Source organism: Telmatherina bonti, assembly GCF_933228915.1.
Source record: "Telmatherina bonti genome assembly, chromosome: 12".
Classification (NCBI taxonomy): Eukaryota; Metazoa; Chordata; class Actinopteri; order Atheriniformes; family Telmatherinidae; genus Telmatherina; species Telmatherina bonti.
Genome location: NC_136610.1, coordinates 22,713,360 through 22,738,135, shown reverse-complemented (window position 1 = coordinate 22,738,135; position 24,776 = coordinate 22,713,360). Strand labels below are relative to the sequence as shown.

Genomic DNA, 24,776 nt, shown 5'->3' with positions numbered 1-24,776 from the left:
TGTGTGTGGTGTGTGTGTGTGTGTGTGTGTGTGTGTGTGTGTGTCTTGAAAAATCACAGGTGAAATGCATAACAATATTTACCCACAAAACAACATTTTTATATTAAAATGATTTTTGTGGAAAACTATAGACATGGACAAAATTGTTTTTACCCTTCATTTAATGAGTAAAACCCACAATGGTAATATATTAAATAACTTGACCAAAGTAATAATAAATAAAAAGAAATTCTGTATCAGACATTACTCTTTAAAAGGGTTCATAAAAATTAAACTCCTAGAACAGGCTTGGACAAATATGATGGTACCCTTAGAAAAGACTGAAAATAATGTTACCAAAGGCACATGCTCATCCAAAATGTATCCACTAATTAGCATCACAGGTTTCTATAATCTTGTTATGACAGAGACATAAATTCTATTCTATTCTATTCTATAGTCATTTAGCAGACGCTTTTATGCAAAGCGACTTACATATGATGTAAACTCAAACTCTATGCCTAAAAACTCTACGTTATATCTAGAAAATGCCTTTACTTGCATTTCAATTCAAAACAGTAAACAGAAACAGAAATATCCCTGGCCAAACCTGAAAAGTCCTTAATTGAAAAGTCTGTTCCATAATGAAGTGTCTACATCATGTTACAGTACTTTTAACTTTTTTAATGTTTTCATCACAGCATTAATTTATAGACAATAACAACTGATGGAAAACCAGGGCAGAAACAGCCCTGATCATGTAGCAGAGGTGATTATGTCCTGCTCTGAAGCTGGCTGCTGTGTGAGGACCAAGCTTCTTGTGTGTCTTTTTCTTTTTATATACATTCTATGGTTCTTTTGGACAGAAAGGGTCTTATGGGTTAATTTTTTTTGCCATTAATTAATCGAAATTAATTGAGTTTGTCAGGTGTGCCGTTAGAAATTATCTTATTCGAGATATTTTGACAAGAACAACTTCATACTGTTAATACAAGCTACAGAGTCTCATTTTGTGCTGTGCACTGTGATCTTTTCAATAAAAATAATTTACCTTGGCTCAGAACAGGTTGAAAAACACTGATCTAAACCTTTTTAATCCAACAACAGAATCTGGCCTAACATGAAACCTAAATGCTCTTGGGGCTAAAATGGGGGAAAAGAAATATAGGTCATTTAAGGTATTGTTCTGCGAGCAGAAATGAAAAGTTAAAATCTTCACATGCTTTTGGGCACCTGGTCTCACATAATCACATCCAAGCTGCTATAGTGCCAACTGTACAAAAATAACACAGCTGATGCATAGAAAAACCGCCGCTGCCCTATTTACTGTTTCTATGCTGATAATTGACGACTGAAGAAACATTCAAATTCATCAGCACAGGTCTGGCTCAGCCCAGCAACGTGTACTTAAATAGAGATGACTTCCAGCCAAAAGATAATGCATAAATAATGTCAGCTTCTCTGTGATCAAATCCCGGGGAGGTCGTTTTCTTTGCATTCTTCTTTAAATTACATTTCCCTCCCCCATAATCTGTGAATGGCCAGACAGAAACTGCTGGTACTTGAAATAAATCTTGAACAAGCTAAACGGCAACTATAAAGAATAACCAACAGAGGACGTACTTGGAAAAATAAATTTGTCTCATTTCAGATTCTTTCTTATATATTTTGCAGATAGGCAGCTTTATTATGTTGTAGCTACACAGCTTTGTTTTTTTCTGGTGTTAAGAGTACAAAACACATCAAAGCTACTGAATGTGAGAACATCCACACTAAGACATTCAGCTACAAATTTTATCTTCCAAACCACATCCAGACGCGTGGTTTTAGATCAGGCTCCGTGAGAATTGAGACCATCAATTGTACGACCTGGATGTGCAAGAACCTAAAAAGTTACTGTAATGTTTTGGCATCCAAATATTTTTTTGAGAGCTTCGGTTTGGAAACAGCAAACCAAAGGTGAAATTAGCTAAATACCGCAAACTCTGAAGCCATGAGGCCCCATTGGGACTAAGCTCCTGCTGGACACAGGCTTCATATTTAGAATACAGGAGGAGAATTGTCCACAATAAAAATCAGTGTTAGGCTGGTAAATCCTTTCTGACCTCACACACAAATGCACAACCTAACAGGAGGCAGATTGGAACCAGATATCTGAACCTGCAATGACTGTGCTGTTAGGAAATTAATAAACCAGTAATGCTTCCCTTGGTAAAGTAAATTTGCTCAGCAGAACACCATCCAGACCATCATTCTGCTTGCTTACATGCTGGACAGGACACCAAAAAAGGATATTAACAACTTTAAATGTGACTGATGATATCTAAAAATAATAACCTGTTAAGTGTGGAAACATTGAGCTCATCTGCTGAGTTGCTATCAGGACCACACATTTTTAGGTTTTTAATTTGGTCCCACAGTAAAAAAAAAAAAATTAAGGGTTTCCATTGGCATATTAGCATAACCCAGTGATGCAAAGGAGGTGAGAAAAAAAATCACTTTATCATACATACTTCTTTTTATCTACTACTTACCTCTTCATAAGCTACCGCTATACTTAAACTAAAGCAGTCAATATTGGACAATAATAGCCTCCCCCATTAAAGAACTGTCAAAAGTAATATAGATAAAAGTAAAAGTAGTACAGATCATTTTAATGAAATCACAAATATAATCCGGTTCTATTAGGAGTATACTAATGTCCAGGTGACTACAGTTAGAGATAATATAATCTTAGCATTAATCAATAAGCCTCTACTTGTCAACCTTGCATGTAATAAATAACACCAGCTGCAGCAATGCAATTCAATAATTAGTGGAAAAAAGCCAAATTTTATGTGAATAAAATTGACATAAAATTGTATTTGTGTCCTTTTTCTGTTGTGACAAATGGAAAACAGAAATGTGTGTGAATTCTGGACTCTTGTAGGAATGAGAAACAAACTTAATAAACAGTGAGACGTCTGACAGACTGATCAGTTCAACCCTAAACGTTAACTGGATTGTGTTTACATGGGTTTTCTGGTCTTGTAAAAAAAAAAAAAAAACTGTTTATTACATTTCATATTAGAAAACACACATACACTAACATAATATTATTGTTTAATTACATTTTGAATAACTTTACAAGTAACAAGGACATTTAACTGTAGCTCATGAGAAAATCTAAAGAAACACTGGAAAGTCACAGTTTCTTTAAACTTCAGTCAGTAGCTTTGTTTAATGGAGCATTTCTGATCCAATCAGATGTCCAATCAGCATTAAAAATGTGTCATGTGAACATGTCGGTTGGAATATTTGATCAGGTTGATTTAAACCAGCTAGGTGAAATATTTGTCAATGTAAATGTGTCTGATTTTCATTTGGGGGACATCTGATTTTTTTATCCTTCAGCACCTTAAATCAACACCAGTGGCTAAGGTTAAATTTCTCAAGGCTGAAACAACTGTAAAACTAACATTATATTTTTAAAATAGGAAAAACAGTTGCCTGTGCCATGCTAAACTGGGAATCTCCCAGCGCACACATCTGCATTTATTAACATAGCTATAAGCACAACATCTCACTTATTAATAAAGCTTTGTAATGTATTGGACAATTTAATCAACTTGTGTAGAGATATGAAGTTTTGTTCTTCTAAAACTCAAGTGTTTTTACTTTAATCATTCAAATTAAAGTGAAAATTTATCTTAAAGACCGAAAAGTAATTCTGATGAAGCCCCGTGTGACACTATTTACTGTCCACGCTTTGCGATGACTTTAAAGTGACCTTTAAGTTTTTAGAGGGGGCTGTACTGTCTGCAACCAGATTGTCCAATAGGTGTTTCTAAATTTTCAGGGCTTTTATCTTAAATTGTAGTTTGATCTTTGACTTTAACTATAGGAAAAAGTATGACACACTGATTACCAGACAGCACTTTCAGCCACTTTATCACAGTCAGTGTCCGTGACATGTTTCAGCCTCAGCTTTGACTTTCTTCCTGAATGATACCATAATAATCATGCCTTTTAGGAGTGGGTTTGGACTTTGTTTATTAATCAAGTGAAACATCCAATTGAACCAGAAATAAGACGTGTCTTTTCCCTGTAGCTACACACAGTTGCTCGGGGCAACAAGCAGCTACAGGCCTCTTACTCAACACGAACTCTTGCAGTCAACCAGGTCGAAACCTTACTGCCGGGTGAAACGGAGCCACGTTAAACTCTATCGAGCAGAACAAATCCATGTAATCGTACCTTTCACTTGTCCTGTACCTTCACGCTGTCAGCAGCATCGTGCCGGGCGCAGACATATTGAAACACAGAGCGTTGTTTGCTGAAGCTCATCAAAGTGCTGCCTCCTGCTGGCACGGAGGGGCAACCACAGACACAGAAAGGCTCGACCCAACACTCACTTTTAAATTATTTGAGTTTAAAGTACTAGATGTAGAAATAACCACTGAATATTTCATTTATACGCCAGTGTGAAATAAAAGTAGATGTCCGATCTTGATCTAGTACAATACATTACCTTACTAAAAGATTTAATGAAACGTAACTTAAAGTTTCCTGCTTGTAGAATTTTCTCCAGTGTGATTGAATGTAAATGAAAATCAGATTTCATTCTATCCATCAATATTTCTACCTACATGTTATAGTTTTAATAAAGTTAAATATTTGATCAGTGGACAAGTGAATTCAAACTTCCACATTGACTCAGGCAGCAGTTTTCTTCCATGATGCTTAGCTCTACTTAGCAGCAGCTGCAGTGTTCCTTTTTCTTTTGCCCTTTCTTTTTTCTTTTCTTTTCTTTTCTTTTCTCTTTGTGTTGCCTCATGCTCAAACACAAGGTTCTCCCTCCAGTTGGGTAAAATAAGTCTTTTATCATTTGTTGCCATGGTGAATCCAGGTATTGGGGCTCCATTGATGATTGCTTTTTGGTGTGGTTCTTTACTCAGGGTAAAGAGACTTATTGAACAAACTCAAAGCAGCTCATCTGGAACTGAAAACTCAGAGTTGCCCAGCTCATAGTATGTTAACCCAGGTTTTCCAAGTAAAATCAGAGTTTGTTGAACCTCCTTTCTGGAAAAGGCCCCTGATTTTGAATTTCATATATACACAGATTAAACAAACAAACCAGGGTTATTTATTCCAGTCCTACAAGAGCCACGGTGTAGCAGGTTTTAATGTATTTCTGTTTCAACACATCTGAGTCAGATTGATCTAACCACCTATCAAGTTCTCAACTATGAGTTATTAGTTTGAGTCAGGTGAGTTGGAGCAGGTACACATGGAAAACCTGCTGGGTTGCAGCTCTTGTAGGACTGGTTTCCATCCTACAAGATATAGACTGATATAGGCTAAGACTAACCTCCTTCATGGAAGGAAGAAGAGGATGGCAAGAAAACATCTACTGGGACTCAGAGAGACCGAGTTGATCTCTACTTATATATATACGAAACAATGCAATGTATGAGAATTTTTCTAAAGACTTGGCATACAGTTTTGCTTTCTAAAATGTTTTGTGTTTATAAAGTGTTTATAAAATGTTGTGATTATAAAGGTCATAAAATAAATTGAAACTGTATCCAGGGCAAAGTACAGACAACTCGTATACAGTTTGGATAAAGTACATCATCTTCTGTATACGGTTTGAATTACTATGGCAACTGCATCTACAGTAAGTGACTACAAAGTGGTGTCATTTGATGAGATATTGATTAAAGTCTGTTCAAGTCCTGATAAATCTTCCTTTAATAACAACCGTGCATTAATTCAGCTTGTAATCTCTGGAATCACATCAGTAAGAACAACCCATGCCTGACAGCTACTTCAGGTTGATGGAGACAGTTGAAAACGTGAAATTTTTTATGGTGAACCTACCAGGTGAACCATTAGTTGTTGAACTGAATGGTTTGTACAATGCCGATGTGGAGAATTCTGGATTGATGCATCAAATAAATAAAATAAGAAAATAATTACAAGTAATGTAATGTATAGTGATTAGCTTTTTTGATATTCAAGCTGTGGAACAATGAAGTTCTCAAGTTGAAAATAACGTTACTATTTACATGTTTATGTTTGTCATGTTTGGCACATTAAGATTGATGTCTGAAATAATTATAATGAAAAAGTAAGTTCAAATCTGACTGCCTGTATTCATCGATGAAATAAGTACAAATGTGCAGTGATAAACAAAACTGAGGATACAATAATGCAACACAATGCATTGTGGATGCGAGTCAATATGTTAATAAGATAATTATATATCAAATTATGAGACCAGCAAAGATGCACAGCCCTAGTAACCATAGTAACAAACTCAGCAAGAATTTATTCATTTTCTGCAACAGAAAAATGGGAGTTTTCCTTCAACATATGGTAAGCATACTGAGCTTCTGTAACAGATCACATTTTACAGCTGCTAAAACATTCTTATAATTCAAGAGTGTCACAATATCTTAGCATTTTCGATAATCATAATTTAAAACAATGCATATGCATTTGATCATTATAAAATGCTGATCAAATGAAAATAAAAATTTTAATTTCTTCTGGGAGATTAAATAAGTATCTATCTTTTTTCCTCTTCCACATTTATTTGAGACATTTCCACTTTTTATTTTCAGAGGAAAAAAAATAAAACTCAAATGTGTGACCACATAAACATGTAGTACTAACTACTGCATGGAAATCATTAAGCATAATGTTAAGTAGGCCTATATGCTCCAAAAATTTTAATGTGCCTTACTTTTACCCTGTGTAAAAAGTCAATGGATGACATCAGTTTGGTTGTTATGTCATCCAGTATTTTACCACTTTGTACATCAGGAATCATACTTTGAGAGGAAATGAAGCTTAAAGTGGATGACTTTGAAAGAAAACATGCACCCTCTACTGCACTTGGTTTTAGCCTCTCTATATGGTTTTAGCTGAACACCCTGTTGCCAGGAGCAACGGATGTCACCATTCCGTTTGATTAAAGCTGAACATTCTGTTGCTATGAGCAACCACACTGTCAAGTTACTAAATGTTTACATACATCTTTTATATTGTCTTAAAATGTGTTTGTAAGGTTTTATACAACCTATTTTAATAATCGAGTTTTTCAACAAATAAAATCAGTTACATGCTGTTGCCAATAAGTTATGTTGGCTTATGAGCTGTTCTGGACAACTGACTGTGAGGCTCATGTATTGTGCTGATTAACAGATGCAATGATTATTGATCTTTAAAATGTGTTTTTTATTGTCATTCTGTTATGAGCATTACATTGAAAATGTTCAATGTAATGTTTTGCTTTATATAATTTTACCTGTTTCTGCCCCCAGTAAACTGGAGATTTTTTTTTTTTTAGCATCACATGGAGAGTCGCCATTCTAACAAAGCGCCCGTCATGTTGCTAAAAACTGGACTTTGTTCTAAGACTGTGTTCTCAGCTATTTGAGGGTAAGAATAGATTTAGGTTAAAACCCAAAAGCAAGTGAATCACTTGGGCTGAACTAGAAGCAGCACCACAAGATGAATAATAAAAAATAAATAAATAAATAAATAAATAAATAAATAAAAAAAAACAGAAAAATTTCACTATAAGGCTAAGAGGATCATATACAGTCTACAGTTGGGATCAAACAGCTCCTAGTTTCACTCTGGAAATTGGGGCATTGTGTTTCTGACTGAAGATAGTTATGTAAAAAGAAAAATTTATGTTGTTACAGTACCAAATGTTATCTCAACTGTGATTTTCTCAACAAGATCAGCAACTAGATCTGTTTAACCTGTGGAGCAGAACAATCTTGCAATAAAATATTACAGGCTGTGTTTTCAATGAATGACAACAGAAATATAGCAACTTCACCTTCCACCAAAACTCAAACATGCTGCTGCAATCAGCATACAATTCACATCAAACACTGACTGTAAACCATTTATATATTCAAAAACATTTTTAACATACACTGGACCTTTTTTTCCCCCCAGAAAAATAAATATCACAAAAACAAATGGTCAAAATATTTTATTTGGTATGTATTTAAGTTTTTTTTTTTTTTTTTTTTTTTTTTTTTTTACAATTCAAAAGATTTTTTAGAGTGGCACCATTCATATTGACAAGTATGTGACTGCAAGTTTAAAGATTAAAAAAAAAAAAAAAAACAGCTTTAAATTATACAAACAGGTTTATCATACAAAAGTGCTCAAAGTGATGGGATTTTAGAAGAACTTGGTTCTCAAACAAAATTGTGAGGAAATTTTTAAAGTGTAAGTAACAAAGTTTTTTTTTTTATCGTCCTGAGTTTAACATTAAAGCTGGCTCCCACTGATATCTTTCAGTTACATCTGAGATATTAACTCATTGTTTACCTCACTGTCACATGAACAAGTACAAAATAATTAAAGGAAATATTCACATTGTGTTTGAGGTAAAAATGAACAAAGTGTGGTCCCACAATTTTAAGGCATTTGAAGGTGGTAAATAAGTTACAAGACATCTTAAAAACATCAAAATAGGCACATAAAATAAAACAACCATAGTTTCACATATCAGTTGATGGAGTTGGTCACTTTCTGTACAGCAGCAGTGCAGATATTCAGTGAATGCTCACTGGGCAGAAACTGTTTCAATAGGAATGAGAGAAGCATCTGTTGTAAAAGACGGAGACAATCAGAAATTACTCTTTTTGGTAAAATATCAAAAACTGATAGAGCAAAGGAGTTATGAGGACAGAAATGTAATCATACTCACATAGACAAGAGTTTTGTTTTCTTTTTCATCCTGGAAAAGATTAAAAACAGACTCCATATCCGTCTTCTTCAGGATGAGGTAATTTGAATCTGCAGAGAAAATGAGCGTTAGAGTTAGCAGATTTTTTTCCCTCCAAATTAGCTTTGTCTGATTTAGGAGAATGAAGATGGCAACTACATCGTGCAGTGATGAGGTTATGAGCTCGTTCTTTGGTCTCGTGCTTTTCGTCATCGGTGCGAGGAGGAGCTGCTTCTGGCTGAAGCTCTGGCCACTGTTTGCTGCGCAGGGTGTCGATGTACGCAGCCATCTGCTCTTCAGTTGGATTCAACTTGTTAAGGAAAGTGTTTACTTTCCTAGAGAGAGAAGTAATAATATACTGACTACAAATGAGGGGAAAAAAAAGCAAAACAAAAGAAAACAATTTTTTTTTTTGTTATATCCAAAACAGATTTGATCACAAACTTACTTTTTTAAAATTGGCATCACCGGTTTCAAAATAGCATCAAAAATGTTAATGAGGATGGAGTTTCCTGTAAAAATGAGGAGTCAGGATCACAGCAGAGACGTGGTTGTTAAAAAAAAAACCAAACAATTAAAGCAATATAAATTTAACTTTTGCCACTAGAGGGCAGAAATCTCTTCAAACAGTCAAAATGCAACCAGATCCGTTAATAAAAGCAGTAACTGACATGGATTAAGATAGTATCAGGAATGTTAAGTGTTGGATGCTCCATTTTACTACATAACATGATTTAAATTGATCAGTGAGCAGTTTGGCTGCAGCCTATACAAGTTAAAGTGATAAAACTCAGATCTGCAAGCTGAAAACCGAAAGTAAATCTGAGATGCTACAACAGACAGCAGCTGCAGAATTTTGCCCAATTCACATCAAGAATGCTCCCTAAAGTCATGGATATCAAATTCAGTTCCTGGCTACGGTCCTGCAGATGTGAGAGATTTCCTTACTCCAATCACCCAATTCAAATAAAATGGATCCAACAGCTTGTTGTCAATGCTGTGCACAATGACCCATCAGTCTGGGTCTGGTTACTGATGCAGCCAAACATGTAAAACCTGCAGGACAGAAGACCTCAACTAGTTTGACATTCCTGCCTTATCTTATCATTCTGGAGGCTAAATTGTTATTTTCTGTGTTTAAGCAACAGATTGATGAGACAAAAGGGATGGCCTTTATATGTAATGTCAGATGTTATAATTCCAGTTTACTGTTTTTACAAACTATTTTTTAAAAGCATACCACAGCTGTTTAGTTATTTTTTACAATTCAGGTGTTACCAGCTAATTCCAATGCACTGTACAATTAACTGGAATGGATCTGATGTTGGCCTGAGGTTCATCATTTATCACAGTGATTTCATTTTTTCTTTGTCCAGGGAACATTATATAGAAAATTCTATTAGAGCTCAAAGATTTGCTAAAAATTTCAGACTTTGGTACTTTTATTTAATATTTTACAGTTTCTGCAGGATTTCCAATCAACATTAAGCAACCTTTCAATGCATGACACTTTGCATTTTTTAACACAAACGTGAACAAAATGTGTTTTAGGTGCCAAGTGTTAGTCCTTTGCTAACGTGAATGCACTGCCTAGATTTTTAGATAAACTATGCCTTCTTCTGAAAATGCCAGATGCTAATAAATGAAGACTAAATCATCACTGCAGGATTAGTATCTGCAGGCAAGTTTCAAGTCTGCACAGGCAGATTTCTTGTGTTGCACTAAAATGATCTGAAAACAACTGGCTCTCAAGACTTCAGGGAAAATCAATATAAGAAAAAAATGCTCAAAGCTGCAGTATGCTTTTAAACTGTTATGACATCCACATGACATTACAATCTGAATTTAAAGACGGAACAAACCAGATATTTCTTTCAGCAAGTCAAATATAGCTTTGGTGGCCTCCAGCTGCTCCCAGTTGACTTGGCCTTTCTGACACTGGGAATCCTCTCCTCTCTGCAGGGTGCCCTGTGTCTCCTTTCCTTTAGTCTTGTTTGGCCCTCCAGACATCCTGAAAGCCGTCCTCTCCTTTTTATTAGACTTTGCACTGAAACTAAGCCACGACAGCCCTTCTGTGCCCTCCTGCTGCGAGCCTGAGTCAGATAGCTCTTCATCACCGCTCATCTTAGCAGAAGACAGAGATTCTTGTGACCTGGATCTGGTCAGTCCTTTGATGATCATTTTAAAGTGAGAAGTTAAGGGATTGTCAGGGTCCTCTGATTTGTCTTGGGGGCAGTTTTCACATGAGTTCAAGTTAACAGCAGGCTGTGGATCTGGATGCACTTCTGCTTCCTCAGGCTTTTGTGGAGGAGAATTATACTGGGAGATAACAATAGTTGGGAGTGGAGAAGTAGGAATGTCGCCATTCTCAGCAGAATTACAGTGGTTTTCTACAGAAAGACCTGTGGATTCTGGAAGTTGAGATGGTGCTGTGTTTTCTTTTGGGACTTCTGTCTGTAGGCTAGGGCTCTGAAAGAAAACAAAAACAATCTGGCTGTGACAGCCGGCCCCGAGGCAACAGCTTTTATAATGCAGAGCAGCTACAAACTCCTATAACAGTTCACAGCAACATCTTTTAAAGGAGCAGGCCCTCAGTTTTGGTATCAAATTTAGTTCACTTAAAATAGCAAGAATACTCTTGTCTGTAATCTACTTAGATGGCACTTTAAAAGAAATTAATCCAATTTACATTAAACATTTCATCCACTTATGTGTTCAGATAATTAAATCTATATTTTATTCTACAGTAAAGAAGGTCGGAATAAAAAAAAATCTTTAGATGTGAAGGTGAAAGATTAATAAAAAAAAAAAAAGACACATGACGGCTGAGTGAGAAATCTGATCTGTGCATCTTGTTATCAAATAAATGCAGTTTAGCATCAAAAAGTTGAACTTAAATATTTAGGAAAGATGACAAGAATGATAAGCCCTTTTACACATTTCATCTGGACAAGGATAAAACAACCAAGTGTTAACTAAGGATTTTAAAAGCATTCATCAAACTCAAATGGATTTCAAACTACAGAAGGTTTGCCTCCATGTTCGGTCCACAAACCACAGCTTTAAGCCACGTTGTTCTCTTTGGAGCTGAAATACAATGTCTTGTCTCCAAGTTATTTTATTGACATACTCTACAAGTTCAAAGCTGAAGTCATGGAATAATTTCCAATAGCATGCAGAATAACTTATCACTCAAAATGTTATGCTACCGATTGCAGGTGATTGGCAGAAAGCTTCTCAGATGCTCCAGATGACTGCTGACAAGCCTTCTGTTACCATGCCTTTCATGTGGCATTTGGTGGGCGATGCAGTTCCACTTCAAAACCCAGAGCTCAGTCAGATCAGTCATCTTGCTGCACTGCATTCAGGTTACAATAATAACTTGGGGAAAAAAACACTAATTACACGTTGATGCATCCAGTCTGGCAGATATCAACACACCTCAGAAAAACTACCAAACATCATGTAGAGTGATGGTGGTCTAAAGTCTGTGGATCACTGTATGGCACCAGGCTGGCCAGTTATTCTATATGTGGCCTGTTTAGCAGTCACCAGGCATAATCTATGTGAACCTACAATTTCCAAAACATTCCTTGCCATGAGGACATTCTGAATCCACAGACTCCTCGCTGTTGCCCTGTAATGGCAGGGTTTTCCTGTGATAGCTTGACAGACCCATCCTGCAATTGGACTGCAACTGGAAAAAGTAGCTACATTACGGATATCAATTCAGGTGCCTTGCAATTTGAACACAATTTGCACACGGCTTTGACTCTACCCTCAAGATAAGCAAAGCACATTGCACTATTTAAAAGCCTCTTATATTGATTGAAAATATGGTGATGTCTATAATTTACTACTACTACACTGCTAAAGGGTTCACTTTTCCTTCACTGGTTCATTTTTTAATAGTCAGAAAAATGTTGCAAGTCTAACCTTCCAGGTACTTAGCAACATGTCTGTCTGCTATTTGGTTTAAACTTATTGTAACTTATTGTAGATGGTACTTTAAAAAAAGATGGTTGCCAAGTATTGAAATGGTGAGGAGAAACAAATGTCTTGTTTTAGAAGAGGGAAAAAGGAAGAAATGAAGATGCATTAAGAAATGTTTCAAAGCACATCACAGTCCTGTGTGATTATCAAATCACATTGCAAAAGCTTGATGATTGCCGTCCCTTATCTTCAGCAGGCTCTTATGCAAACTACTAAATGGTAGAATGTGGGGAGATTACATCCAACCAAGCATAATACGAGACATGGTGCCTGAAAGATAAAGCTGGTGGAGCAAATGGATCCCATTTTGTTTTAGAACATGCAGTCTGGGTAACAGGACTACTCAGAGGTTCTGCACCTGAAGGATTATAGGTGGGACAAAAGTATCTGACTAGAGCAGCATGCTTTGTCTTGGTAGGTCTTCTACACTGAGGGTAACCCTCTACGGTCAACTATCTTGTGCATGCTCAGGATAAGAGGAGGCATATGATGCAGATGTGCTCTGATGGGATAGCTGGTAGGTGAAGTGCAAGTGGAGATAGAAAATGTTAGGCTTACAAAGTATGATCGCTAAAGGAATCTTTTCCTCAATGGGAGATTAAACTGAAGTTAAGATTCAATGCAATCAGTTTGTTTCCTTAGCTAGGCTTTTTTTTTTATATAAATTGGCCTGACTACTAATGGAATCACAATTAATTCAATCAAATTGATTTGTTTGTGAAGAGTCCTGAAATGACATGATGAATTGGTGCTATAAAAAAGATGAATTTAATTCAACTGAATTGATAAAGTTGTACTGGCAAATACTTCAATTAAATTATCAATTATTTACATGTGGGATGAGTTATAATTCCCATTTCCAACAATTTACATTGAAAATGTAAATAAAAACACAATACAATCTTGAGTGACTGTTGGGCACCTGTACTTGTACATCAAGCAAGAATTCCACCTATAAATCTTCAAGAAGTGATGTTCTCAGTTCTCAAACCCATATTGAGTGTTGCTAAAAATGTAAGGTAATGTAACACAGTGGAAAACATGCTCCTATCCCACATTTTTTGGAACATGTTACAGCATCAAATTCCAACTAGCTTGTCTTTGGTGTGTATTTCATTGGAATAATCTAAGATTTGCAAATCATTGTATTCTGTTTTTATTTAAGTTTCACACAATGTCTCAACTTAACTGGAATTGGGGTTACAAAAATAGGTATGCCAGGTGCACCGTCATCAGCAGACAACACCACATTCACTCCACCTGAGCCTCTATCATTTCTACAGCAGCTGGCCTTGGTGCATCAAATCTTATGTCAATTCCACCTACAAACAGAATGTTTACTGAAAACCTCTAGCAGAAGATAGGGTACAATAAAAAAAAAAAAAAAATCCCAATTTGTCTTCTTTTTCCAACCCATTATGTTCTTGCTAGTGGAGTAAGCACCAGTTTTCTTGTGGAAAAAGAGTAGATGGTATCTAATCATTTAATTGATGCCCAATACCCTGACTGGCTTGATGATCATTACTCTCTGATCCCTAGAAGTTGCACCACACATCTACATGAATGGGGTAGTTCAATAAGAGAAAATTACTGGGATTTAGCCTTAAAATTCAGGATCATATTTTAAAGCCCGAAATGATTTAAAGGCAATAAAATGTGTGACTGCAAATATTGTATAAATTACTAAATCTTCTCATTTTCATTTCCTGTCCTTATTCTTCCAATTATGTCTGTGTGTTGCTTTAAAGGAATAATTAACTATTTCTCATTCCATCTACTCTATTAATCATAACCCACTGCTCCAGTTTAAAGACACTAAAAGTCATAATGACTCGAAAACAAGAAAAAAAGAGCATACAAAGCACTTCTGGCTGAGGCTGGTGATGTCAGACTATGTAGAATCAGCCTACAGAACAGGTTGACTATGAACTCATGAAGGTTTACCATGGTGTGCCATCACAAACACATGCATGTAATTGGTTGTAATACGAATGCTAATTAGTCATTTCAAGACAACTTCATGAAGGTTAATGCTTATAAGAGCAAAAATAAAGAGAAGCAATATCTCATTTCGTGTCACTTGTGAAAACAAAGTTAAATCTATTTTGCAGCAAAAGAGATTCAGTCAATTAACTACCCAGTTGTAGAAATGAAGGAGGGAAAAATTACCTCTTCTTCTTCTTGGCCAGGAGTGAGGAAGTAGGCCAAGCCACTGAGAAGGCCCCACACACCCCCATAATGCACTTCTTCATTAAGCAGCTTGTCAAGTGGGCAGAGGAACTGAAAAACCGGTTGAGTGTGGCCAATCCCATTATCAGAAACTAATTCCTAGAGGAGAAAATGACAAAATGTTGAGTCATCAAGCTTTCAGTGTTTATCTTTAAAAATATGTAAGCTCCCTGAGTGTATCACCTGCAGGAAGTGCTCGACTGAAGCTCTGGCTTCTTCTTTAACTTCATCGTTAACTATGGACTCATCCAGCGTAAAGATCGAGGGAAGACTGGGAGAATCCTGAAAGCATTAAAAAAAAAAAAAAAAAAAAAAAAAAAAAAAAAATCTTCAAAAAAGTTTCTCCAATGCAAAAATCGGTCCACCTTAACCTCTTAAACCCCGATACAAGATGAGTTTCTGACTTTAAACCTCTGTCCTGATTTGTTTTGATGGCATGCTGTCCTTTGTTATGCACTTTCCTGGGGCTTGCCATTGCTCTGCAGTGTCCTGAGGCCAAGAAACCTGACTTCACAACGTTGTGTCACAGTCGGGGAATCATGTGACAGCTGCATTTTGCTTTAAAATACCTTGTAACAATGAACTGAATCTAAACGTATTGGCTGTTTTGAAAATGCAACACAACCAACTAAGGAACCCAGGAGGACATAATCAGAAGCAACAGAACATGAGATGAGACAGGATTCAACACAAGCCTGACTTTTACTAGCTGGAGAAAGCTCAAAGAGGCGTGTTGCAAAACAGATGCTGAATTAGTCTTTAAGGGTGGCACACTGCAAATGGTTTAGTAATACTGCCTCAAGTTGCTGTGTTTCCTTAACAGGACACGTGTGAGCTATACACTTGTAACTTCCAGGTTAAGACAATCATAAATATTTTTTAAATGTTTTATACATAAAAAAAAAAAGTGCTGGGTTTTGTTTGATGGAAAAAACAAAGAAGAAAAAACACAACAAAGCCAAGTAAACAATTTTCTGCAGTTTGTCCCTGGATCATTGATTCGGCAGATATTTTATCCAGTGCAACTCAAGATGAAAACACAGCAGCAATGGATGATGCCTCAAAACAAACACTCTGGTGCAGACCCACAGGAGAGTCAGCGGTCTGTGAAACACATTAGCTGGCATCAGGTGCTGCCTGGATGCCTGAAATAAATCCCAGCAGAAAAAAAGTTTCCCACCAGCTAATATGATTGAGGACAGACTTTTCCAAAGTATCTTGGATAATGATGTTGCTCCTGCTCATAGTCAATGCTTCTCTTGTTTAACCTACCCATAGAGATGCAAACGCAGCAACGACTGTACCAGAAACACCTCAGAGTCTACAACTAAGGTGTATTCATTTAAATCTAAAAACACGACACTGTCTTGCATGAGGGTTTTTACCTGCCATCTGTTCCGGAAATAAATCACGTCCATGTATGTCTTCTTGATGTCCCACTGCAAGTTCTCAGGATTGTCCTTCTCCTCCAGATGTACAGTGAAGATCAGCTTCTCCTCCTCCCAGTCAGCCTGCAACATATTTAAACCCCTGTTCAAAGATCTCAAACATAAATAAACCAGCCAAAGTCAAGCTTTTACAGGAAACCAGCACACAGATAACAAGCCTGCAGGATACTCCTCGCTGTCACTGATAATTCCAACTCACATGAGGGATGCTGACAGCCCAGCGGCCAACGCGCCACATCTCATAAGACAGCTTGAATTCAATCATGTCCTCTTGGACACTTGCCAGATAGTCTTCCAGATCACTGTCTTCCTGATAGTGTTTGGCAAAAAAACAAAAACAGCAATGAATATGTCAAGGTTTTCAGAGTGTTATCTTTATTTTACATAGCAGTGCCATCTGAAGCAGCCTTACCCTCTCTGAGTCATCCTGACTGAGAACAGAGCCTTCTCTGCTGCTGACTTCATCATCGTTTGACACGTCCCCTTGAATAGCCATTATCCTCATCACCAGCTCCTGCTCCATTCTTTTCATTTTCTTCTTCTTGGCTTTTTTGGACTTCATCTTGTCCACAAATTTGGACCATCCTTCCTTTAATTTGTTGCCTAGAGTTTCATCACACAGCCAAAGAAGAGAGTCATTTCCAGACTCAGTGTGCAAAACAACCATTTATTTCATCTGGATCCTGAATAATTTCATGATTTGAAAATGCTGTCAATTTTCTCCAGACATCAAACAAAATCTGAACAGATTTTTCACAGAAAGTTGCAAAACAAAGGATGGTGGAGAAATGTGTGAAAATCTATTATCACAGGATAATGAACACTTGTTGAGGCTTGTAAGCACGATTAGTATTCACTCAATGCAATCTGTGTGATATCCCAACTGTTTGTAGATAAAAATGACAAATTAGGCTGCCGTGTTGTTCCTGTTTTTCAATTTTTGCTGTGATGCATTACAAAAAATATGGAAATTTAATATATCAAAGGGCTCTCCATCAACACGACATATTTATTCATATTCACTGTATTGCTTTTGGATTGTCTCATAGAAAGAGATAAGAGCTGCTTGAAGACCGCACAGGAATTGTTTGACATTCAGCTTGTTGTTTGTGTAATTAGCTGTCTGGATGAACAAACAAACAGGAGACTAATTGTGCAATGAAAGGCAGGCTTATATCGGAAATGAGAATGTCACATAGCTGACAACACACAGTTACTCATCAAACCGTTGTACCAGAGGATATGCAGGCTGTCACGAACTTTTTATTTGACCAATAGTAACTTTCTCTGCTTTATTCAATTTCTCCATTTAAACTTTTGTCTGTGAAATATGACTAAAACATGAACTCATGCAGAGCTTTGAGCATTACTACTTATTGCGTTGGAATAACTCAACCAAACACCTTTTTTTTTGCCCTTGATCCCTGTGCTGGTTGATATCCCTCCTCCTGCTGCGCCCCTAGGAAAAATAAATAAATAAATGAATGAGTGTGAAAAAAGAGCCACCATACAGAGCTAAGTCAGTTCCAATTTCAAACACAGATGGTGGCTTGTACTGTCATTTCTTTGAGGCTCACTAACACTTGGACAGGTCAGCAGGATGCACAAAAAGACAGCCACTCACACTTCAGTAGTCCCCTGCTCGTCTTCCTCTTCATGTGAAGCCAGGGATGCCTGATCTAGGTCGGACACATGTAGTTCCTCTGCAGAACTTTTTGGGCTAACAATGTCCAGCTGGCTCACCACCAGCTGGTTTAAGTTGTCGGGATCAGACAGCCAGTTCACCAGCAGCCCCAGCCCTGCAAAGACAACCTCCACAGTAAACATTCACACTTTTTTCCTTCTTGCATTAACTACACTAAATTTATGACAAAATCTTGACATAAGTCCTTTGTGGATGGTAACAGCTCAGCTTTGAGTCACAGTTACTGCTGCAAAGCAGCAATGTGAAACTTTACAAGTGTGTCAAACTCTGGTCTCTGAGGGCCGCTATCCTGCAGGTTTTTGTCATTTCCCTGCTCCAACATTCCCCTTATGCCAATTGACTAAATCCAACGGCTTCTTGTCAACTTTTTCACAATGACCCATTCATTTAAGCCAGGTGTGTTGGAGCAGGTTAACAATAAAAACTTGCAAAAGAGCAGCCCTTAAGGACTGAGTTTGACACCTGTGCTTTACAGGGTAAATTTGCTTTGTCTGAAAAAAAAAAGAAAAAAAGAAATATATATATATATATATATATATATATATATATATATATATATATATATATATATATATATGTGTATATATATATATGTGTATATATATATATATATGTGTATATATATATATATATATATATATATATATATATACATATATATGCTGCAATCGTAGATGTCAATATTCATTCAAATAATGCCTAAAATTCACTTGTGCTGTATTGAAAACTGAAGTCCATGTACCATGCCTGTTTTTGCTAATCTAAAAAACTAAAATCAACAAAGCCATTTTTTCAGGTCTTATAAATAGATACATACTTAATAGGTACAATGCACATGGACTCACAATAAAACAAGTTGTTCATTTGCACTTCATTTGTTGTGGTGATTATAAAAAAAAAAAAAAACAGATACAGATGCTTATCGCAGATGCTGGTGTGTGGATATTTTTTTCTTAGACCCGAGGGCTGCTTCCTGCCGTTTTCAGTATTTCAAAGATACAAATAGATGAGGAGTTGGGGGAGATGGGAGGTGGGAATCATTACATGGAAATATAAAACCCAACATCTGCTTAAAAACTAATTCTGAGAAAAACACAGTTTAATACGATTAAAACAAGACAGCAGCTAGATAAAACAGCATGTGGGAAGTAGTTGCTTAGTAACTGCTCATCTGTTAGAAATGTCCAGAAAATGGTCTAATTCCATGCACTTGATGCAGCCCCACGATACTGGTACATCAGTGGTACAAACTCTTTTTTTCTGGTTAAGAATAAAGAACCACTGAGATAATGGGCTGTGAAAGGAGTTATAGGGAGAAAATATACCTTTGTGTTGATAAGCCAGTGTACTGGAACACTTATTGTAAAGAACAATAATAAAGCTGCTTCAACATGTAAAGTAGAAGCAGAACTGGATGAAAATATGTCAAATGTTCCTCCCGTTTTCCTGCTGTTTAATGTTTTATTTCATCAGTTGAGTCTGAACACTACCCAATGCAACATATAGACCTGCATTAAGAATCATTGTTATGTTTATTATATAGACATTGTTGTCAGCTAAGCTCATTAACATAGTCGGGTTTAACAAGTCAGTACTGTTTTTCCCTGTTCGTAGTATCTAGGAGCCAGGATTCAGATCTAACTTTGATGTCTTATAAAACCTGCTGGAGGCTTTTAATGAAATTTTTGGCAGAGCACCCTGACCATTTATTGTGGGGTTATATGCATATATATATATATTGAACATGACTATCTTGCAATGGGAAAGACTTATTCTAAAATTACTGGATCTAAATGGTGATTCAATTCACTCACAAACTTTAATGGAATCTAAGTTAGACCAAGACTAGTTCTCATGAACAAACAAAACATCAGAAAAATCTATCCAGTACTTTTTGCATTTAGTTGCTAACAGACAGACAAAAACAGCCAAAAACATCACTCCTTGGTAAAGGCAACTAGACTGATGATTTTAAAATGAGCAGTTATCTATAGAGATTAATCATCTTCCTATATCAAAAGCACAATTTTTGGGAGAATTCATGTTTAACATGAGGTAATGATCCAGTTATGTGGCTGCTCTCTGAGCACTAAACTGCTTCCAAGTATGTTTTTGAACCAGCTGTAAAGTACTAGAACCAGCCCAGCACCATCTAGCTGTGAAAAAGATTATACTGGAATGAGCATTTTAAGCAGTTAGCTCCTAGAGTTTAGGCGTTGGCACTTTCTATTCACTTCCTCACCGCCTTCAGATTTTATCTTCCATTTGTGTCCATCTTTTAAAGCCTACTCCACCTATGGTTACAAGTGAAGTTGTTCAGGTAAAATATCACAGTCAGAGCCCTCCAGAGTGTTCTCTTTGATCTACACTGATCTCTCCAGACCTCAAACTGTACATTTCTTTGAAATGTGTGGAGTTTGGGTCTCAGGTCTTCATATCAAACGATGCAGTCGCTCCAGCAGTAGATTAAAAGAACCAAGCATATGTATTCTCTTTTAATATACAGCATTAAGGAAAATGTTTGCATTTCCTTTTTTGTGAAATGTCCTAAAATTGCCACATCAGCTCTTTAGTTAAGTGACACACACATCCTAAAATTTGATTAGATTTAATAACACTTAAACTTTTCCTGTGATCAAAAAGGCCTAAAACAAGGCAACTGCTCTTAATTTGCTATGCACATCAGATCCATTGCCAGAATGTCCTCTCTCTAGCCAGCAATCTCCTGAGCAGTTTAAATGTTAAAGTAATTATGTTACAATTTATGTTAAAATCACCTATTGCAGCTGAGGAACATACACAGCAGCCAAAGCCTTCAACACAGAGACCTTCATGAGGTAAAATATTTTATCGCTTGTTAAAAGAGAAAAAAGTAAGAAAAAGTGACAGGACTCTCAGGGGAAGTAGAGGATGACTGTAGGTTTATTCCTTCTTTTATATAATCTAAAACTCATCTCTAAGCTCTCCATGGCCACTGACAATGAGGGATTACATAGAATCCACAGTCCTAAAAGTAGTCAAGCCAGGTTTAGCCCTTTATTTTACACAGCATTACTGCAGAGGACTGAGTGAGAGCTTCCTTACCCTTTAAGGCAATGATCTCATTTAAGGCACAGCGGTTGACTGCTTGCCCCCATAGAGATTGGGGGAAAAGGTTGCGTACCAAGGCGTCAGAAAACTCTCTGAGAAGACTGATCTCTTCTGCTCTGGAGGTGAACAAGAGCTCTCTGAAACAGAAAGTAAAACAACAGTGAAGACTTTATAAATGCAAGGAAACATTTGGCTTTCATGAGCACTTCATTTGATGTATTAGAACTTTATGTTAGTCACCTTTGGACAAAATTATTGTCAGTGGAGCACCATCTGGGATCATACAACGCCAACAGGGCTGTGTTGAATTACACCATCCCTAAATATTCGAAATAAAGTTTTGGGACTATCTCCATTTGGTATCTGGATGTGACATGAAATGGCATAACATTTCATTTTTCATCTTTTTTTTTTTAACCATCTTTTCCTCTAAGACAGCAGGACATCTGAGTTTGACTGTATGAATCCCCCAGTATCATTATCTGATTTTGGGTTTTTTTTGTTGTTGTAGCTGGTTTTGTTGTTGCATGTCTTTTTGCCTTGTCTTGTATGTTTTATATGTTTTATATTCTAATTTTCTATGTTGGCCTAACAAAAAAGAAAAAACTGTCCATAAGAACAAATTTTTCCCCATATATCTAATAGGATTTTGATCCTGAACTTAAATCTAATGTGACGCAGTACTCTTCAATGAGCAGGTGCCTTAAAAGAAATCATTGCAGCAGCTGTTATCTAATATATGGTTAATTATTAGTGGATAGTAAAAAGTAATGAGGCATTTATAGAGTTTAGAGACATTGCTTAGTGCAAAGAGCACCGACATGAGTATTGGCTCACTAAAAGAAAGAGGAAGTCTCACCTTTCAGACTGCTTTGCATTATGCAAGTGATGGGTCAAAATCCGAACAGAACCCACCACAGCCTGGCAGACATCAAAATTTCGGGCCCTCTCAATGATGTGGTCGATTATGAAGTCAAATTCCCTGCTGAGCACCTTGTGCAGAGGCTGCTGCTCACATGGCTCAGGAACGCCGTACCACGGTAGGACCAGCTGAGCGTAGGCACACTCAAACACTGAGGAGATTCGTCATGAAGCTGGTGAGTCACTTTAAAACAAAATCATACCGAGCACCCATGTTCCCCTTCTAAACATCAAACTAAAAATGACTGCAGAGGAGTTTGTTTGACATTCAAGCTCTCTTTCCTTGGGAAAATAAACTTCTAAGTAGCTTCAGAGGTCCCCAAAAAATTGTTTAAAATCTTAAATATCAAGAACAGGATTCCAATATGAACCTGAATTGATGTGGAAATAATAAGAGTAGAATGCATATTTATCTACATTAAAATAACATTAACCTCACTGAGGCTTAATGAGAATGGGTGGGTGAGGTGAACAAATGTGTTTTAACCAATCATCCACAACATCAAAACTGCTTGCAGAGGAAAAATATTGATCATCTTGACACAATTCACATCTTCAACACAATTATCCACTAAGTAATCTTGGGTCCTGGCATTTTTGTGAATGCAACTTGGACATAATCAGTCACATAGTTGTAGACCAAGCACACACTCCCATGGCAACAGGATTTCCTGACAATAGCAACTTGCCCCAGCAACAACAGCCTCCTGCTGCAGCAAAAATGTTTCTGATGTTTTCCCATTTTGCTTTATTGTTCATTCAGTGGGGATGTATTAATTATGTTGTGTGTATAATGTAGAAACTTTTGCTGTTTTGAGCTTGTTACCATTTTTGTTCAGGTCACAAGTCTCAAGAATCTTATCTTGAGGTTGAATAAAGTTGCAACATAAATATGCTCAGGTAAAGTTTCCAAAAGTCCAAGTTTTTAATCCTTTCTTTCAAGAAAGAAAAAAAAAGCTCTGACTGAGAATCCTATATTAATAGTTCTCCCCACAGGACCTGTATCCAGAAAATACAGACAACCTCCAGATGTCTTGTAGTCATGCACAGCATGGAGGGAAGATTTGCTCAAATGTAGAAATATTAAACAGGTTGTTTAATACTGTTGCTGATCACAGATAAACTGTGTTATACTGTTTTTGTTTTTTGTTTTTTTATCTTATTTTGTCAATAGATTATGTCTTAATAGAAGAAAAATCTAAATTGCACATTAGAACTTATAATTGTCTTAACAGTGATTATTAGTTTCTATTTGTTGAATTAACAAAATGAAAATATATTGACATATAACTAATGTGAACTGTGGACGGAAACTTTAATTCAGCACTTTGTCATTCATCCCTATTAAAACAGTGCTACATTTAAAAATGGTATGTTTTGTAGCCAAGTGATCACCAAAAAGCCTCTTTTACTAACGTTCTCTTGCCCAGCCTGTCAAACAACAGCATGAAATATCATTTATACTTGTGAGGTCGCTGAAATCATTAAGAGCTTTGAGATCAGCGCAAGTCAACTGATTGTTGCACAAATTAGACATAAAGCAAACAAAGACGATAATGCTGTATGAAAAGCTCCATCTTATTTCCTCTCTGATACATGACAGCCACACTGAACCATCTGTTAAGGGTGCATTTCCTTCTTTTTCTCTTGTCAAAGCTCCTCCCCACTGCTGTAACATGGCCTGCAGCTGTTTATGCTTAAGCACTGTGTCAAGACAAAACAGTAATGATGACAAAACACTCTTAAATCAGAGGCTGAAACGTGACTCCCAACATTCCCTTCGGTCCTCATGGGAAGTATTTTTCTAATATGCAGACACCTACATACAGGAAAATGTGCCTCACCTTGCTGTAGAGACTTCTTTACATGTGGACACTGAGACTCTGGTGGTCCAGACTGTTGAAGAGTACTTGCATCGGTCAAGTCAAACACCTCTTCCTCAACAAGTTCCTGGAAACAAAATAGCAGAAACTGAGATTACATTAAAGACTGTAACGTAAGTATTTCTTGGAATCCAGGCCACAGTGTACAAACCTGTTGTTCAGGCCTCTGTTTGGAGGCGAAAAAAGGAACTGAGGCCACATAAGAGATACGAAACTTAATTTGAATAGATATACTGAGTTCAGCTCTGTTGGCCAAAAAAAAGAAAAATTTGAATATTGCTTTGCATGATAAGAAATTTATGTGAACTTTGCAAGTAAATAATCTGTACGTCAGGCAGACCCAGAAGATCCACACATGCTTGTCACGCTCACACTTTTAATTATTAACCACTTAAATTGTGAGCTAATTTTGTTGTAAGCTTGTAAACAAACTATCTTTCTGATTTCCAAACTACTTGCAACGAAAAGCAAACAGTGAGTGTCTACCTGAAGTGGATGTTCCTTCGTTTCCTCATCAGTCTGAGTTCCGCTCTCTCGTCCATTGTTTCTAAAAATCACTGGAGTTGAGAAGCAAAGGAGGAAACACAGCAAATACTGTATGACTGTGCGACCGCAGTCTGAAAAATACCAAACCAGGCCGAGGGTTATGGCGATGGAGAAGCGCCGCAGATACATATTCCCTTCTTATAGCAGCCTCTTCAGTTCGCGAGTCTCATGAGAGCTGGCGTGTGTTGGGTGAAGCCACAGCTGACTTGTTTGGCCACATCTTTAAAGTCGAGAAGAAGAAG

The 24,776-nt window shown here is 36.8% G+C and overlaps 3 protein-coding genes across 5 annotated transcripts in view; all 3 read right to left on the bottom strand.

The window, feature by feature from the left end:
• The window catches only part of mrpl11 (mitochondrial ribosomal protein L11), a 45,208-nt gene extending 40,907 nt beyond the window's left edge, over nucleotides 1–4,301 (bottom strand). The window contains exon 1 of one of the 3 annotated variants that reach the window (XM_079249594.1): nucleotides 4,216–4,301. The gene's annotated coding sequence lies outside the window, so the exon portion shown is untranslated. The remainder of the gene's footprint in view (nucleotides 1–4,215) is intronic. The other 2 variants (XM_079249596.1, XM_079249595.1) reach the window with 2 other exon arrangements.
• Nucleotides 4,302–8,157: 3,856 nt separating this feature from the next.
• Nucleotides 8,158–10,754, bottom strand: LOC306763509 (uncharacterized protein). The gene is made up of 5 exons (XM_079250333.1): nucleotides 10,582–10,754; nucleotides 9,168–9,231; nucleotides 8,879–9,054; nucleotides 8,702–8,790; nucleotides 8,158–8,598 (listed from the first exon to the last, which is right to left on the bottom strand). Exons 1-5 carry the CDS (start codon nucleotides 10,727–10,729, stop codon nucleotides 8,500–8,502), a joined length of 576 nt encoding a protein of 191 aa, XP_079106459.1. The 5' UTR covers nucleotides 10,730–10,754; the 3' UTR covers nucleotides 8,158–8,499.
• Nucleotides 10,755–10,832: 78 nt separating this feature from the next.
• LOC306763306 (uncharacterized protein) lies at nucleotides 10,833–24,530 on the bottom strand (the record flags this gene model as incomplete). Its single annotated transcript, XM_079250088.1, has 14 exons — nucleotides 10,833–10,843; nucleotides 10,963–11,188; nucleotides 14,882–15,040; nucleotides 15,125–15,223; nucleotides 16,327–16,452; nucleotides 16,589–16,699; nucleotides 16,802–16,992; nucleotides 17,793–17,848; nucleotides 18,014–18,188; nucleotides 21,179–21,321; nucleotides 22,044–22,257; nucleotides 23,950–24,055; nucleotides 24,140–24,233; nucleotides 24,475–24,530. The coding sequence occupies 14 exons, from the start codon at nucleotides 24,528–24,530 to the stop codon at nucleotides 10,833–10,835; spliced, it is 1,767 nt and encodes a 588-aa protein (XP_079106214.1).
• Between the last annotated feature and the right edge of the window lie 246 nt (nucleotides 24,531–24,776).

What these genes read in the sequence shown, in the direction of transcription:
- LOC306763509 (XM_079250333.1), bottom strand. Translation starts at nt 10,729, where the DNA reads ATGTCTGGAGGGCCAAACAAGACTAAAGGAAAGGAGACACAGGGCACC. An exon ending in GTGATGCCAATTTTAAAAAA is followed by an intron (nt 9,055 to 9,167) that starts GTAAGTTTGTGA and finishes TTCTCTCTCTAG; the next exon opens with GAAAGTAAACACTTTCCTTA. An exon ending in TAACCTCATCACTGCACGAT is followed by an intron (nt 8,791 to 8,878) that starts GTAGTTGCCATC and finishes TTTTCTCTGCAG; the next exon opens with ATTCAAATTACCTCATCCTG.